Source organism: Crotalus tigris, unplaced genomic scaffold (assembly GCF_016545835.1).
Source record: "Crotalus tigris isolate CLP2741 ecotype Arizona unplaced genomic scaffold, ASM1654583v1 scf7180000018777.2418813, whole genome shotgun sequence".
NCBI lineage: Eukaryota > Metazoa > Chordata > Lepidosauria > Squamata > Viperidae > Crotalus > Crotalus tigris.
Genome location: NW_024097195.1, coordinates 276,669 through 293,476, shown reverse-complemented (window position 1 = coordinate 293,476; position 16,808 = coordinate 276,669). Strand labels below are relative to the sequence as shown.

General features: G+C 36.7%; 1 protein-coding gene across 9 annotated transcripts in view; it reads left to right on the top strand.

Annotated features, from left to right (window-relative positions):
* The window catches only part of MPPED2 (metallophosphoesterase domain containing 2), a 170,753-nt gene extending 168,254 nt beyond the window's left edge, over positions 1-2,499 (top strand). For all 9 annotated transcript variants that reach the window (XM_039355942.1, XM_039355945.1, XM_039355937.1 and 6 more), the window contains one exon: positions 876-2,499. In XM_039355942.1, coding sequence (XP_039211876.1) covers positions 876-994 — 119 coding nt within the window. In that variant the 3' untranslated portion in view covers positions 995-2,499. The remainder of the gene's footprint in view (positions 1-875) is intronic.
* The last annotated feature ends 14,309 nt before the right edge of the window (positions 2,500-16,808 follow it).

Below are 16,808 nucleotides of genomic sequence, written 5' to 3'. Positions count from 1 at the left end.
ATATATGTGGCATCTGCAACGGAACAGGTTGTTGAACAAAGAGGAACATATTTATGTTCTGTGTTCATCGTACTTTAAATCAGTGTTTCCCCAATCTTTACGGATTGGGGGCCTGGCGCAGGAGGGAGGGTGGGAAGTGGGGCAGGCACGCACATGCACATAGCTTCATTTGTGAAATGGGGCTGCAAGCACCAGTGCCCGCTGCTTGCACAAGTAGAGTTGCGAGCACTGCCAGTCGCATGAGTGGAGATGCGGGCATGCACAGACACCCAGCCCTGTTACAAAGAGGACACAGACCAGCAATGGGTTGCGGCCCACATCTTGGGGACCCCTGCTTTAAATAGCACGCCCTGCCAAATGCCGATGAAGTACACAGACAAGAGTCTAATGGACTTGTGGATAATCTGATTTTTTTTTAAATTGAATTTAAAAAAAAATGTTTGGGAGGCAGTGGAAATGTTTTTGACAAGTTCTTTGAAGTGACTTCATGATATATCAGATAGCTAAATTGCCCATGTAATGAAAGCGGTGTTAACACCAATTAAATTAAGCATTGTCTTACATCATGGTTATATTTTACATATGATGAACCTACAGTCCAGTTTAGAAACAATTTTTATAATGTAAACGGAAGACACCTTTATCTTCTTAACTTTTTTTTAGTTCATACTAAAGCAAAATTTTATTGCTTAAAAGCCCAGGGAAAGAATTATGTGGGTGATTTTAGCTTACTGGAAATATGTTTAAAGCTTTAACTGAATGCAGTTTCCAAAGTGTGTTTAGAACATTTCCCCGCTCCTTTTGTCCCTGAGAGGGCATTATACTAGGTCAATGTTTGTTTACATCACAGTAAATGTAACACATTTTCTCTACAGGTTACGGCATTATGACAGATGGTTACACAACATACATTAATGCCTCAACGTGTACAGTCAGCTTTCAGCCAACCAACCCACCAATTATATTTGACCTGCCCACCCCACAAGGATCATGAAAGACCACTACTCCACTGGGGAAGGTCTATAAACTGCCATTTTTCTAATTACAAAACATTCATGTTTCTTTACAAACAATGTAGGGCTTTTTTGTAAATTGTTGTTACAAAGGGGGGGGGGGAAAGATAGGGGTTGTGCTCTCTCTCTCTCTCTCTCTCTCTCTCTCTCTCTCTCTCTCTCGGAAATGCAGCATCCATTTGAAAATTGATAAAACGTGAATTTGTAAAATGAAGTTTTATGTTCTCTTAATTAACTTGCCATTGTAAATTGTTAATGTTCTCAAAAGGACAGCCAAGCTTTCTTTTAATGAGTGAGACACCTTATTTTAATATTATTAAATAAGATTATAAAAGGCATTGTTTAAAAAAAACACACCAGATCCAAATTTGCACAAATGTTATTGTTTTCTTGGGGGGGGGATCTCCAATGATAAAATACCATTCTTTCCTCATTTTTATTAGCATGTATATGTTCCATGAATCAGAGGTTGGGATATGTCCCTGTGCAATGCAGGTCACAATTTAGTATTGAATGAAGTATATTGAAAACTTCTGGAATTGATGGTTCTAGATATGCTTACATTTGTGCTAGGCTGTGGCCACAGAATTATTAAACTCGATGTGGATTCTCCATTCATTTCAGTGAATCATCTCTTTCTTGAAAAGAATTCTTGATCTGGAAGAATCTTTACCCATCAGAGCTCCTGTGTCCACAACTGATTGCTGGATCAGGGATCAGTTTTTTGATTGATACATATGCGTTCTATGAAATTCTGCTTATTAATGGTATTGCAGTAGTGAGGGAAAATAGCTTTCTAGGTTTAGTTTGTCTGCCTGCTTTAATTATCAGTTAGATAGCAACATCCTGTATATGATTATCTAAATTGTCACAATTTGGGTGAATTTCTTAAATTATTTTAGTTTTAAAAATATGGGAATGAAAACTGCAATGAGCAGGTGTTCCATGCAGTAAAAACATGTAAATGCGGACTCCTTTTAAATATGGATTTTTATATATATTTTTTGTGCATTATAACAAAGCAAGGCATCTAATATTGCCAGCGTAGCATCTCCAAAATTATGCTGTATAGCACATCTAAATTATGAAGGATGTGATACATGTTTTCCAATCGCTCAAGGCCTTCAAGAGCTTGAGTTTAAAATCTTTGTGCAGTTTCTGGGCATGTATAGAATCAAATGAATACAATCAAGCCTAACTAAAATAAGGCTTTGTTGTCCTTTATATTTAAAATATTATTGAATTGTCTTTCCATTTCTTTTTTTTTTCTTATTTTGCACTGTGTGTAAATGCAATCTTGCTAGCACAAAATATTGTTGCAGATAGTTACTTCTGTTCTACCACTGTAAATGCTATTGAGCTTTCTTCTGTTTTATGTTATCTTCATGGAATTTAGGAAAGCAGGTGTTTCTTTAAATTTATTGCGATATTATATATCTAGCGGCCTTTATATGCAAATAAAATTGCAAGATTTTTAAATATTTAACTATTTGAGCATGTTTTTATGGTTTGGAAAAATTAAATACTTGTTCCAATGGATGCACTCAGCATATCCCTACAAAATAATGCTATACCCAGCCAGCTCAGTACTCCTCAGGGCAGTTAGAAGCAGTATTCAGTGAATCATATGCATTGTTGAAAAGGAAAAAAATTTTCTTTTTCTCCTACTCCTCCTCCCCCCTCCTCTACTCTCTCCCATATTATAATAGATAATGCACACAAACCAGCCCATTGGGTAGACTAAATGGGTCACTAGATTGGGCATATATCAGAGAACTGTTTTTAGCTTTCCAATTCCTCTAATCAAATCCCTAAGCTAGGGAATCACAAATGCCAGTTGAATCTCAGATTGTAGAAAAGAAAATGAAAAAAGTAGCCTTTTTCCAACAGTTATTCTTACTCAGGTTTTTGGTGTATCAGCTTGTCTCTGCTGAAAATGACTTGAATAGAATGAGTTTGAATGGATAATCAATTGCTCACTTGCTGCCCTTGATTTTAATAAGGTATCCTTCTCATCCAACATCTCTACAGTGTTCACATGAAAAATATTTTGTATAGTCACAAGTACTTCTAAATTCTATCACTTAGCAAGAAAGAGGCATGTTTAATTGTTTTACTGAGATCCTTTTAAAAGCGTAATTTTGGCTGGAACATATTTTCAGTTTGGTTTCTGATCTTGTTGCTTACTGGACATTTCATGAATTGTATTAAAAGGACTGCTATTAGACAAGCCACCTCCAGTGTAAACAATTGCGTAGAACTAGTGTAAAATCAACATTATGTACATTTTCATGGAAAGGATTCACATTCACAATCTGTTCATGGTAATCAAGGGGACATAAAAAATAATGTTGCACTATACTGCAATAGATCCAGGATGATGACCCCCATGCTACATTGTACAGTAGATAGCCCCTAGGGAAAAGTGAACTTACCTTGTGTATATTTATACCCTTTTCATGGAATCTGATTTTCATAAAGTAAGTGTAATTATGATAGGAAGCGGGTTACGCCTCCCATTTCCAGCTGATATAAGCTAGGATTTACAATAAACAAGAGACTTCTGTTTGGGACCCCCTTAAATACACCATGTTTGCAAATGTGCTCGTGTCTTATATCCCCAGCTATATACTTCTATTAATGGCATTTTACTTTGGCCTTCAAGGCACTGACTTATTATTCTGTATGAGTACATCAGACAAATTTCCACCAATATCTTCACCATGGAAGATGGCCTTCTTAATTGCTTCCAACGCTACCAGAATAGTTAGGGGTTAGGGTTCTTCCCAGTAAGAGGAGATCTATGTGAATTCCACCAAAACAGGGTGGTTCTAGGCTGGATTCATGTTTCACATCCAAGATTCATTCTAGTTTTCATGGAGAAGTGATTGTATTGCCAAATTTCTGCTAAAAATTAGACTATTAGAAATTAGAGTATAAACGAGAGATGCATAGAACTTAAGACTACACCTGAAGCACACACGGGAAACAGACAGCTAATGGCCTGTTGGTCTCCTATAGGGTAGGAAATTCATGGAGATTGGTTTCAACTGAAACCAATACATGCGAGCATAGAGGATAAATTTCCTCCAGACAGTAAATAATCCCAAGTTCTGCATTCTGACTAGAGAAGATTGATTAATCCTTTCCTCCATCAAGGACTTTGATTGGTGCCCATAAGTCCAATATCAGATCCACTTTCTACATGTCCCATAGTAATAATTTGGTTATTCCAGGGACAGAAAACCTGCTTTCTTCTAAATTATTAGACCAATTCCTGTTGGCCGAAGTAAGCATGGCATGAATAAGGTGTTGTGAAGTTTATAATCCAAAACATCTGGGTGCCCACTGCTAGCCTACTCAATCTGCTTTTTAAAAATAGGTGAAGCTATACCTTTTGGATTACCTTGTAGCTGTTTAACATTCATTTCTCATGGCTGGATCATAATCTGTAATATAGCATTCTTACTGTTTTATCTTTCGAGTGTAATATACAGACCATTTTAAATAACCCATTACTGCCAAAAAGGATTTGGCGGTGGCATCCAGAAACAGAATGGATTATCTGTTTTATTTGTTCTTTAACTTATAGATGTTCCCATATGACTATACAAGAACTCTGGTAGAAGAAGCTACCAGTGTTCAGTCTTTTCAAGTGATTGATTAACCACAGAGTAGTCAATTAACCTTTTCACTTTGAGAGAGCAGCTTTCATCTAATCATCTTGAAAAGGTTGAAAGCAGTCAAGGCCTTTATCAAATGAGGGCTACAGAATAGGATGTTCCACCAAGATGATTGGTTCCCGAGTTCTCCTGTCAAGTGAATTCAAGAGACCCAGAGGTCAAACATTTATTAGAGTAAGAGTCTTTCAAATCAATCTGATCTACTTCAGGGGTATTCTACCAGGATCATGCCAAAACAGTGTTTTTAAGGCAGAGTGATAAAATAATGAACAGTTGGTTGTAAGTCATTGTGTTACATTTAAAATTGCCAAGAAAAAAAATGTTCTATTGCATTTCATAATTTGCAAATATTCATTGAAATAATAATAGCTACATCATGCACCCTGCATGGAAGTTTTGTTTTATTTTGGGGTGCCTTTCAGGCAATTTCTGACACCTGGTAACTTGCCTGATCTGGTCCCTCCAGTTTCCTTGGCAATATTTTGGATGTGCCATTGGCTGCTTTCTTGAGTTGAAACGGTGTGGCTGGCCCAAGGTCACCCTGATTTGTGGCTCTGTGGAACTAGAACTCATGGTCTCCCAATTTCTAGCCTGATGCCTTAACCACTACATCAAACAGCATGATATAGTGAGACAACGTAAAATCCAACTTCACTTCAATAACAAACATAATTGAATTTGCTTGCCTGTAGATTGTTCCAGCCTTCTCTCAGACACTGTAATTTGAATCAGATTTTATACACCTGTAGATTGTTCCAGCATTCTCTCAGACACTGTAATTTGAATCAGATTTTATATAAGTTATATTTTTTGCCTAGCCAACTTTTTTATTTTTTTGCAGTATGTTTAACATTTTTGCCTGATTAATAGTTCTTGGAAACTCAGAAAGTTGCATGCTGTTTTGGGAGCCTTCAGTTTGCCTAATAGAAATACTGTTTTAAACATGGATTTTGGATTATTTTAGACCAAATTGCTTTCCAAACCTTTACTGCATTTTCAACATTTCATTGCAGTAGGGAATAAAATAAAACAAACATTCATGTGACCAGCACAGTTCCTAACTCTTTACAAATTCATTCCTATGTCCCATATCTGTTTCAAGAATTATATATCTATTATGGTTAAAAGTATTCTTATAGTAATAGTTTTGGAACTTAAGAAGTTGCCTTTCATAAAACCTCAGTACATTCCAACAATTATCACTAACCTATGTGATTTAGCCTAGCATTATTTCATTTTAACTATGACAAAGTTCCAAAAACTCCAGGAAATTAAGACTGGAATAGCTAAGATGAATTCTAGTTTGCTTCACGGTTTAAGTTCTAACTTGTATTCAGGCTCCTCATCCTCAACAAGTCTTCTGTATACAATCCCTACTCCTTATTTCTGCTCACCTATGATTCAGTTTAGAAACCTATTAAATTTAATTTCAGTCATTTTGCAGCCATAACCCATTATCAAAGACCAATCATTGGATTCGCCACTTTACAACATTAGTTGAAAATATTTGAATTCATATGTTTTCTTCATGAAGTGCCATCTGAATTCTTCAAAGTTTTGATATGGTATTAAGTGTATACGTTACTGTGGGTGATGATCTCATGCATTTCATCATTTCCTCATCTTTCTTGTCCGTGACATAGATGTCCAGAAAAAATTAAATCGTCTGGTTCTTGTTAAAATGGTAAAAACACTTATCCAATATCACTTGACAGCAACAATTTCTTGGCAGGCCTCAGGTTACAATACCATAGATTAGAGTAAGACTGTGAAGTTTATTGTTTATCTACATATGAAATCTGATCTATGGCAGTCAATAGTTCATACTCTGTGGATTTTCTTGTACAAGAAATTCTATTTGGAAATAGAACAGATATTAAAATTATTTCTTCCCCCAAATTTTTTTTATATAGCATTGTATTCCCAGCTTGTCCCCTTGTATTACAAATATCCACATAAAAAAAGAAAGTGTCAAAGTACATACAGCTAAAATTGTGTAGTTCAATCGTTTAGTGGAAGCATTCACACAGTTCTAACAAGCATAGCTCATGAAAGAAAATAAACTCTACAAAAATTAGATGGTGTTATGATTCCAACATTGACCTTAATAGATGAAACATTTACAACAACTCAAATTTTAAATAGGATTTTTTTCTTAGGTAACAATTGACTAAAGAGCAGTGTGTAGTCACCCATACATGCATACACATTGCATTATTTCCTTTCAAGGTAAGCAACACTATGCAAGGTGCAGAAAAGAATTAACATATGACAAACAAAAAAATTGAAGGCAGTAAAAAATAGCTAAATTTATTATATACCAACACTATTCACCTTGTCATCCTTGCCAACCACCCCTATTTTTATCATATTCTTTCACTGTAGACAGTTATATAATGAATACTATGCAAACTTTTATTTTGAATTTCACAGCCAGCAAGTTAATTGATGATCATTTTGGAACCCTTAAGTCTGAGTACTTAAATGATTGTTAAGTCACTTTTGTTTTGAACTGGTTGCGACGTTTAAACATCATTAAATGAATCACCATAAATCTAGAACTATATGTACGCAGTTATCAAACAGGAGTATAATACAGAGAATTGCTCAAAAATCATGCAGTATTTCAGTTACTGATTTTGTCAGAAGGAACTCAATATTCAGATAGGCCAATGTTGATATCGTTGCTCAACATTCTCCTTCAAGGATTCTTTTGGCTGCACTTTAGTAAGTTCTTCCATACCAACTGGGTAACTCAGTTTTCTATGACTGTTTTAAACTGTTCCATTGTTGTGGTTCTTGCTTTCATGGCCACTAAGCCTGGGTCCATGATGAGCAGATGTGTTGGGAAAAAACTTGTCATTTTCATAATTTTGGGCTGTTGTGGTATTTAAAGTATTATTTCCATTATATGGGTGGCAACCTCTCCTCCATTCCCAGATGTTGACATGAATTCAGTGGTACAAGAAATCATTCTAGAAGCATCGGTCTTCATCTTCTACTGTATCTTGGGCTATATGGGCCTCCTTGCTGTTATCAGCTTTACAGTGGCTTTCCTAGCCAGGAATCTGCCTGATGTTTTCAATGAAACCAAGTTTATCACCTTCAGCATGTTGGCAACATTTCTCTGACAATTGGCAAATGAAATAGACCTTCTGGCCTTTAGGCAATTTTCAGCTGATAAAATGCTTGTAACATTTTTTTCCACAGAAAAAAAGGATCAAATTAAAGCACTTCTCAATAAGTACAGACTGTTCCTGTTTTTATTAGTTTTTTTTTAAATAATGCATTCCTCTGAGTCACAGTAATACATTGTGCACTCAATTCTATACCTTTACTTAATGATTACATTCCTATGATATAGATATTATCAATATGTATTCAATATTGGGGAAGATATATATGACCAAACCATCAATAAACCCCACTGTGCTGTGAATGTGGGTTGGTATGTTCCATAAATGTTCTGTTGTTCAATAAGATATTTAGAACACCTCAGTTATTGAATAGGAGCATTAATAAATAAAACCTTTGTACTGGTATAAAATTTATTTTCACAAGGATAGAGATAAACCAAATTTAGAAGAAAAAAAAACCCTATCAGTGTCTTACACTCTAGGCATGAATCATAGAAACAGTAGCCATAGAGAAGAAATTTAGATGCTATTCCAGATCCATAGTGGCTATTGTAAGCAAACTTGATTTCTATAACCACACACTTTCATTTGTACTTGGTTGTTCCAGAAAGAAGAGATGGATTATGTCTCCACTTGGCACTAAGGATTTTAGAAGTCATAACCTGAATGGTAGAAACTCATATGAGTTCTACCTGTTTGTTGTAATTTTTCATACCATGTCCAAAACCTGGTTCTGATGTTCTCCAATACATTTTTTTTCTCTTAGTTAGTAACTGATTTGTAGGAGTGATATAAATGAACCCATACATGTCTATTACAACAATTTTCATGCTTGAATATATTATTACAATGGCACAGTGTTATTTTTGAATGAAACAATCACCTAGGCCATTTGAGACATTTAATAGTAGACATTAGAGAATGAAGCTTATTGTTATAATGGCTATGTACAAGCAACATAGCACACCCAGACTGTTTTAATAAGGTGAGTTTTAACTAACTATGATAAATAGCCAGAGCATAACCAGATGGAATTTTGGTTTTATTTCAAGACTACAGCATAGTCTAGAGAGTAAAAAGAGAGGGTGAGGGAGAGATTTTTTTAAAAAACAGGATTTTATCTGTCTCTCTTTTTTTTTTTTTTTTGATTACTCAAATGCATTTTAGTTTTGCTATATTAACATTCAACTGGGGCAGCCGGTCAACTTGGGTTATGGACTCTTGAAACATAAGTACAGGGCTTTTTTTCTCATAGAACACCCAGAACGGAGTTCTGGGACCTTTTTTGGATGGAATCTTGTAAGGTAGGCAAGGCGGGTTGTATGACGTGTGTGAGTTCCAGCACTTTTTTTTTTTTTTTTTAGAAAAAAAGCACTGCATAAGTATAAATATCTTTCACATTTTTAAGGTGTGTTATTTATTCATCAATATTTTCTTGGGATGCATGTGCTTTATGCTGAAAGCTTAATCCTATTTTTAATTTTTTAGACTCACTCTGAAGGGCTTTTAGATACCATGTAATAAATTTCTTGCTTAAACTATGTCATGATGGATTTAGTCCCTGATGTAAAGACATGCTTGAATGATGAGGGCAAGTAAGCACTGCGCCTTTACCGATGATTTAAGATTGGTAGCTTTTATAGGGATTGAGAAGGAAAACTGGCCTGGTGTCAGCAGCCATTATAAACTCTCTAGGATGTTTTTTTCCCAACTCCAGTGGTTTTATTCATAACAAGTTTGGTATGAAAACAGACTTTTCTTAGGAAATGAGTTATGTATCCCCACAGCCCTAAGAATTTGTGGCTAACTAAACCTGGGGCTTTGATTCAGTAATTTGCATTTACTAGTAGAATATTTACAGTATATAAATGCAGGTTATGCTAAAACAGCACTGCTTCTTGTGAAAGTCACAACATTATCTTGCAAAAACCTGATAAAATCTCTCACCCTAATGCTTCACACAAGTTTATCATGTTTATTATTGATGGATGTATATTTACCAAAGATAGAAGTCCACCCCAATGACTGAAAGCAATTCATATATTTTATAGCAGTTGGGGGAAATGGTATGTTTAATTTCTTGGAAACAAGCCCTGGAAACATCTTTTCTTCATTAATTTGTCCTTCTGGAGTTTACTCTTCCATACGCTGGGAGATTTTAACGTTAGGACTGGTTGATCTTTCTGTTTTCTATTTTCAATGTATTTCAGCTCTAGCATATATTACAACTATTTGTCATTTGATTTCACGCATTTGCATAGGTGTTCTTCTATTCATGCACAAAGAGCAGCTTTTCAGTATGTAATCTGAAAATCATCTTAGTAATCTTAGTGGCATTTTAGCAATCTGTCACTAAACAGGAATAGTGAGAGGCAAAATAATAAGAAAAATAATCCAATAAATATGAATTATTTTAAGTCTAATTCCCATGAAAATGATGATTATTGATATTTTTGGAGAAATTATAATCTATCAGCAAATGCAGCAAAATTCTGCCACTATTTTAACATGTTTCCTCATGAAATAGTGCATTTTTATTTCTTTCTTCTCGATAACACAAACTGTTACATGCACAGAGAAAAGTAAATTTACCATTACTAATTATACGCCACATGTTTTCTAGAGACTCCAAGTGGTTTACAGTATGTATATACTGTATACAATTAAAGACACAAACCAAATTAAATCAATTATAAACCATCATTCCAATGAGTCACTGTTTAAGAGTGGCATGATCTTACTTATCCCCTTAATACTTTTCTGAAGAGTTTTGCAAAGATTTCTGAGGACGAGATATTCCAAAGGAGGGAGACATCCTAGAAGGTTCAAACCAGATATTCCTGAATATAGTATTTTTTTGTATGACTGGGTTGGCAATAATGCAGCTTCAATAGTGGGTTACATGGGCAAATTTTGGTGAGCCCATAATTATCTGGGCTGTTGTATGCTGAAGACCACGTTGTCTTCAAGAACAGGTCTATGTAAAATTCATTGCACAAAATCCAATTGCAAAGTAACATGGCCATGAGTAATTATCAGTAAAGGCTTGATTTAATTGGCTTCCAAAGTCACCCTATTCTGGTAAGATTTAGATTAAGCCTATTGTTCCTATCCAGGAACATGACGCCAGGCATCAAGCCAGGACCACAGACTTTCTTGCCCAGTCTAGGATGGACATATATAACTGGATGTCGCTACTATATTGATGATAACCTAAGCCAATAGATGATTTCTCTCAGCAGTTTAAACAATACTGGGGAGAGTATTGCACTAACATATAACAGAGGGCTTAACCCTCTTTCCATCCCATCAATTGGAACAGGCCACTTGGGAAGGGAGAAAGCCACTGGAAAACGGTGCATTTTATTTGCAGCTCTTGCAGCTAGTACTTGAAGGATACCATAATAAATCCCACCCCAAGGTAAGGGTCGAGCTTATCCATTTCATCTAACTTCAGCTCAGCCAGTCTTTAGAAGAAATGTCTGTTTAAAAAAGGATGGTTAGAAAACTGGTGAAATAGTTTGGACAAGAGATGGCCAGGATGGGGGGCATGGTCAAGGATGCATTTCCTACCCTCTGTATTCAGCATCTCGTTACCTCCTTGGCCACATTCACTAACTATGTGTGACAAGGATCTAATCCATAGATTACATGCTGGGGATCATAGGGTACAAAAATCCCACTACTGATTGGTTGTGATCTAATAAAACTTGCAAAAAACATGTTACCTTCTACAGCAGAGGTCTTCAGACTTGGCCCTTGTATGACTTGTGGACTTCAACTCCCAGAATTCCTCAGCCAGCATGGCTGGCTGAGGAATTCTGGGAGTTGAAGTCCACAAGTCATAAAAGGGCCAAGTTTGAAGACCCCTGCTCTACAGTTTATTCTTGTGAAGTGGATGATAGATGATATGGATATATAAAGATGTATGAGAATCTGTTGGTAGATCATTGGCAGTTTACCAGACATTTCTAACTTTCATTCAGTAACCATAATAATTTACAGAACTAAAATAAATGAATGACTTTTTACACTAATTCCTTTTTTTCCCTAGCCTAGCCTACAACATATTTTGAAAGGAATCTCTCTTCTACTGAAAATCAAATGTCTAGGTTATTGTTTCAAATGTATGGAAGGAAACCATTCTTTATTTATTTAGCAAATGTTGTTCTACAGAATAAAAAGGGGGGGGGAGAGGAAGGGGCAGCGTATCATTTTAGGAAGTTACCCTGATATTGTAAAATGGCAGGAGATTTGTGCAGAGAAAAGTCTGCTTCTCTGCCTCTCTATATCTTTCCATTTGTCCATTCATTACCCATCTATATCTATTGAGCCAACGTGCCAGTCAGCAATCCACCAAATTATTTATATTCTGCTTTTTTATTGATTCTACATCCAAAACCAATAAAAACATCAAAAATCATCAATCCTAAATAATTTATTTTTTAAAAAAATTATTTATTTTTATCCTGGCTTTATTATTTTTATAAATAATTGAAGTGGCAAACATGCTTAATACTCATTCCTCTGCCTCTTTTTCCCACAACAAACTATGGCAGGGGTAGGCAACTTTGGCTCTTTTATGACTCGTGGACTTCAACTCCCAGAATTCCTGAGCCATTCCTGGCTCAGGAATTCTGGGAGTTGAAGTCCACGAATCATAAAAGAGCCAAGGCTGCCTACCCCTGACCTATGAGATGAGTTGGGTCGAGAGAAAATGACTGGCCCAAAGTCACTTAGCTGGCTTTTATGCCTAAAGTGGGAATAGACTCACATTCTCCTGGTTTCTAATCTGATACCTTAATCCCTAATCCAAACTGGCTCTCTGATATTATTATTTTTTTGCCACAAATATTGCTATCATTCTCATATGACACTGCCCACTTGAAAGGTCATATGGAAGGGTATCTTTTCACTGTCTTCCGGATGATGTTGATAAATTGTGAAGAGATACACATTTCATAAATGAACTACAGCTAGTCCAGAATACAGCCGCACAGGCAATAAAGATAATGCCTCAATTTACCCACATAGCATTAGCCGCATTGATTTTCACTTGATTTCTTGAGTGGGATTCAAGGTGCCACTTCATAGCCCTCCAAAGCCTTCATAGCATAAGACCTGATTAGCTGTTGAGCCTCTTGTCATCCTAGAAGATCAAGCAGTATGGATGCATTCCATGTCTCTTCAATCAAACAATTCCATTTATTGGGATTCCACACACCTCTCCCGTCCCCCCAAGATCCATATGGTTCTAAACTTGATGATGTTCAAAAATACATTATAACCGGGTTTTTCCACAGGCCTTAAGATTGAGTGGCAATGAGCCCCTGTAGAATTCTATCCATTAAATGCCTTTTTTCTTCTGGATGCAATTGTGAAAAGAAAACAAAGAAAACGATATTTGTTTTATTTTTAATGTTGTAAGCTGCCCAGAGTCTTATGTAATTCAGTAACCACTAAACTGAAGAATTAAACAAGTACATGAATGATTATATTAAGGAAGGTCTTGGATTTAAATTGCTGCTTTTGCAGGAGCCATAAACTAGAAGAAGTCCCAAATTGCATAACCTACTCCTTTAGAGGGAAGTACCACCCACCCAAAGCTAAAGGTACCAGTTGGGATTGAATCTGAATCTGTTTCATACCATCCAGGTTTAAAAAGGTTCCACTGCATCTCCTGCATGGCCTGGAGTAAAGAAATAGAGCTGTTGTGTACCAATATATTAATGATTCCTGCAAAGTAAAAATGAATGCTTTTAGACTTCCAAGATTCTGTTGCTATAACCTTACAGTAAAGGTAGTATCAGTTTATTTCTTGTCTAGGCTGCTTCAAAGGGCTGACATCATACTTTCCAGAAAACTAGGGAGGTCCTTTCTGAGATATTTCCCATGCCCTTTTTCCTTCTGTGGGCTAAGATACGTTTTACAGGATGGTTGTTTAGTCTGAGATTCTCCCTTCCATCTCCTAAAGCTATTTCCACATGCCATTACAACTCTTTCCTCAAGTCATAGAATTTGGAGTCTGTTCATCTATCACAGCAAATTCTTAAATTAGGAAAGCAGGGTGAGCAAAGTGAGATTGGAACTTAGCCCTGACAGCCCTGGGGTCCCAATATAGGAAAGTCTTAAAAAGAAGACATAAAGCTGATTATGATTCCATCTCTCATAGTGTGCAATGGGACAAAAATTAAGAAATATTTCAGTTAGGGTTTTTTCTATGAAGTGGAAAAACAATATGTGAAGTTTTTTTTTAATAAATAATGAAGTAACTCATATTTCCTGTTGTTATTGTAGGTGCATATAGTATATTCTTGGTAATATGGTAGTTGTTTTTGATGGTGTTTACTTCTAATGTAAAGAATAAGAAAACTTAAGAAAAAAGCCAAATTTTCTGGTCATACACCAATGACTATGATAATATTTCTTTCACTGGGCAAGACTTACTGTTCTTTCTTAGGTCACCATATGGCTCACATCTGGCCTTGTGGAAAGATTGTGTTGCATTTTCCAGCTCATAGAGGTGACTGTTTCAGGAAAATTTCTCAAGGCAGCTAGAAGCAGCCCTAACAGTGCCAATAATTTTGTAATCCACATTCATCACAAGAACCTCATTCAATTAATTTGGCAACCTTACATATGGGGATATAGGCGCCAAACAAAGGGGTCTGCCCTCAATTCAATCCCCTTTTGGCACAGAAAATTTGAATTCAGAATTATTCCTGTATGGTTAAACAATGCCACAACTCTTTGTAAAGAAAGAAAAATAATCAACTAATACTGATTATATCCTAGAGCTAGTTCCAATAAAGATGCTAAAGAATTTGATAGACTTTATGGCCTATATTTAGAATGCCTTGCCTTTAGCAGTTTCCTATTAGAGTTGAAGTAAATGCTCTTCTATGAAAGCACATTATGTCTGACAGTCCTGCCAAGCAAGCATTATGCCATCCACTCCCAGTTTCTAAATAGCATTTACTGACAAAAAGTTTCCCCTCTGCTGCTTCAGAAATGAGCACTTTGTTATGTGTTTAGTTTTTAGTAATCGTATATAGATATGATAGCTTAAAATTGAATTGATTTTTAACAAGTTAAATGTATGATTTTTAATTCATGAATTGAACAGATCTGGTTTAAAATTCATGTAGAGAATATGCAGTGAGACCAGTGGTGGGATTCAGCCGGTTCGCACCACTTCGGCAGAAACGGTAGCTAATTTTTTGTTGCCCTGGCCAAGAATGGACTTCCGAAAGCGGCATCCACACAGAGAACCGGTTGTTCACATACTTGAATCCCACCACTGAGTAAGACTATTTGTTGAGTATGTCAGGTTTAGACAACTGCAGCGGGTTCTAAATAGTAGCTATCCAGAAGCTTCCATTTGTGCAAAAAGGAGTTCCTAACAGCTATCATATAGCATCAAAACCAAAGTACCAGGTAGTCCTTGACTTACAATCATTCATTTAGTGACCATTCAAAGTTACAATGGCACTGAAAAAAGGGACTTATGACTGCAGCAACTGCATAGTCACATGATTAAAATTTAGATACTTGTCAAATGGTTCATATTTATGATGGTTGCAGTGTCTCCAGGATCATGTGATCACCTTTCAGGACTATCTGACAAGCAAAGTCAAGGGGAAGCCAGATTCACTTAACAACCTTGTTACTAACTTAACACTTGCAGAGATTCACTTAATAATGGTGGCAAGAAAGGTCATAAAATGGGGCAAAACTCACTTAGTGCCTTGCTTAGCAACAAAAATTTGGGGCTCAATTGCAGTTGGAAGTCAAGGACTAACTGTACACTAATTTTCATAATCATAGTCTTCTTTCCAATACTATCTGACTCAGGTAAAGCAATTGGCTTTGTTTATTACCCTAAGGTTATAAAGTTATGGCGGCTGAAAGGGCAGTAACTGGAAATCTTTCCTTGTGGAAAGCTTGCAGATAGAAAGTCGGTGGAGAAATGGTGCACCCTCCACCAGTGCAGGATGACATTGCCAAGGAGAGCTGATGACTGATTGGATCTAGGGCAGAGGTCCACAACCTGTGGGCTGCGGCCCCTTCACTTGAGCTAGCACCACCGCCGCACCACAGGGTGCAAAAATGGGCCACCGCCACACTGTAAGGTGCAGAATGGCCACCACCACGCCGCAGGGCACAGAAACAAGGTACTGCACCACGCAAGAATGGGGCAGGGCTAGTGAGTATCATGCAGGTGCTAGCCCTGCCCTGTTTGCAGCATCCATGTGCTTGTGGCCCCATGCTCATGCGTGCACACACATGCATATAAAATGCTTCCCCCTCCCTTTTTCTCCAGTCCGCCAACCAACAAAGGTTGGTGACCTCTGATTTAGGGAGTTCTCTATAAATATCCTAGCATTCTTCCAATATGAGGACACCTGCATAATTTGTTGGTTAAGTCTGCTAGTGGGCAACTAAAAGTAAATTTTAGCAAGCTTCACCAGTCTAATGCCATTTAGTAGGCTTTGAATGCTGGGTGTTGTAGTCCTAAGAAACCTTGAAGTGAATTGACCTAGAGTTTTAGGTGATCTATATAGAGGAATAATAAACATCTAATCCAACAGAATAAAAAATATATAATTTCATGTGATTCCTTCATCAATTGCTCCCTAGTCAATGATGGTTGAAAGGAGATCTGCAAAAGGAGAAAAGTAACGGGCTCCAATTTATGTTAATGCACAGGAGAACTTCCTGCTAAAATGTGTCCTTAGTGGGTAGCCACATAATTGAGAAAAGCATTTCTGGAGGCAGGGACAGTCAACTCACAGTGGTACTTTGGCTCCTTGCCAGATCACAAACTCAAACATTTAAAATGGTTTCAGGGTTGGGGGGAAAATGGCCATTCCCACTCTATATTATTAATCTCAGAACAACAAAGAGGAAATGTAGTCTTATGTGCTTGGGGAGGGGGGGTTTAAACTGCATTTTGAGCTTCGCTATTGTGGTGG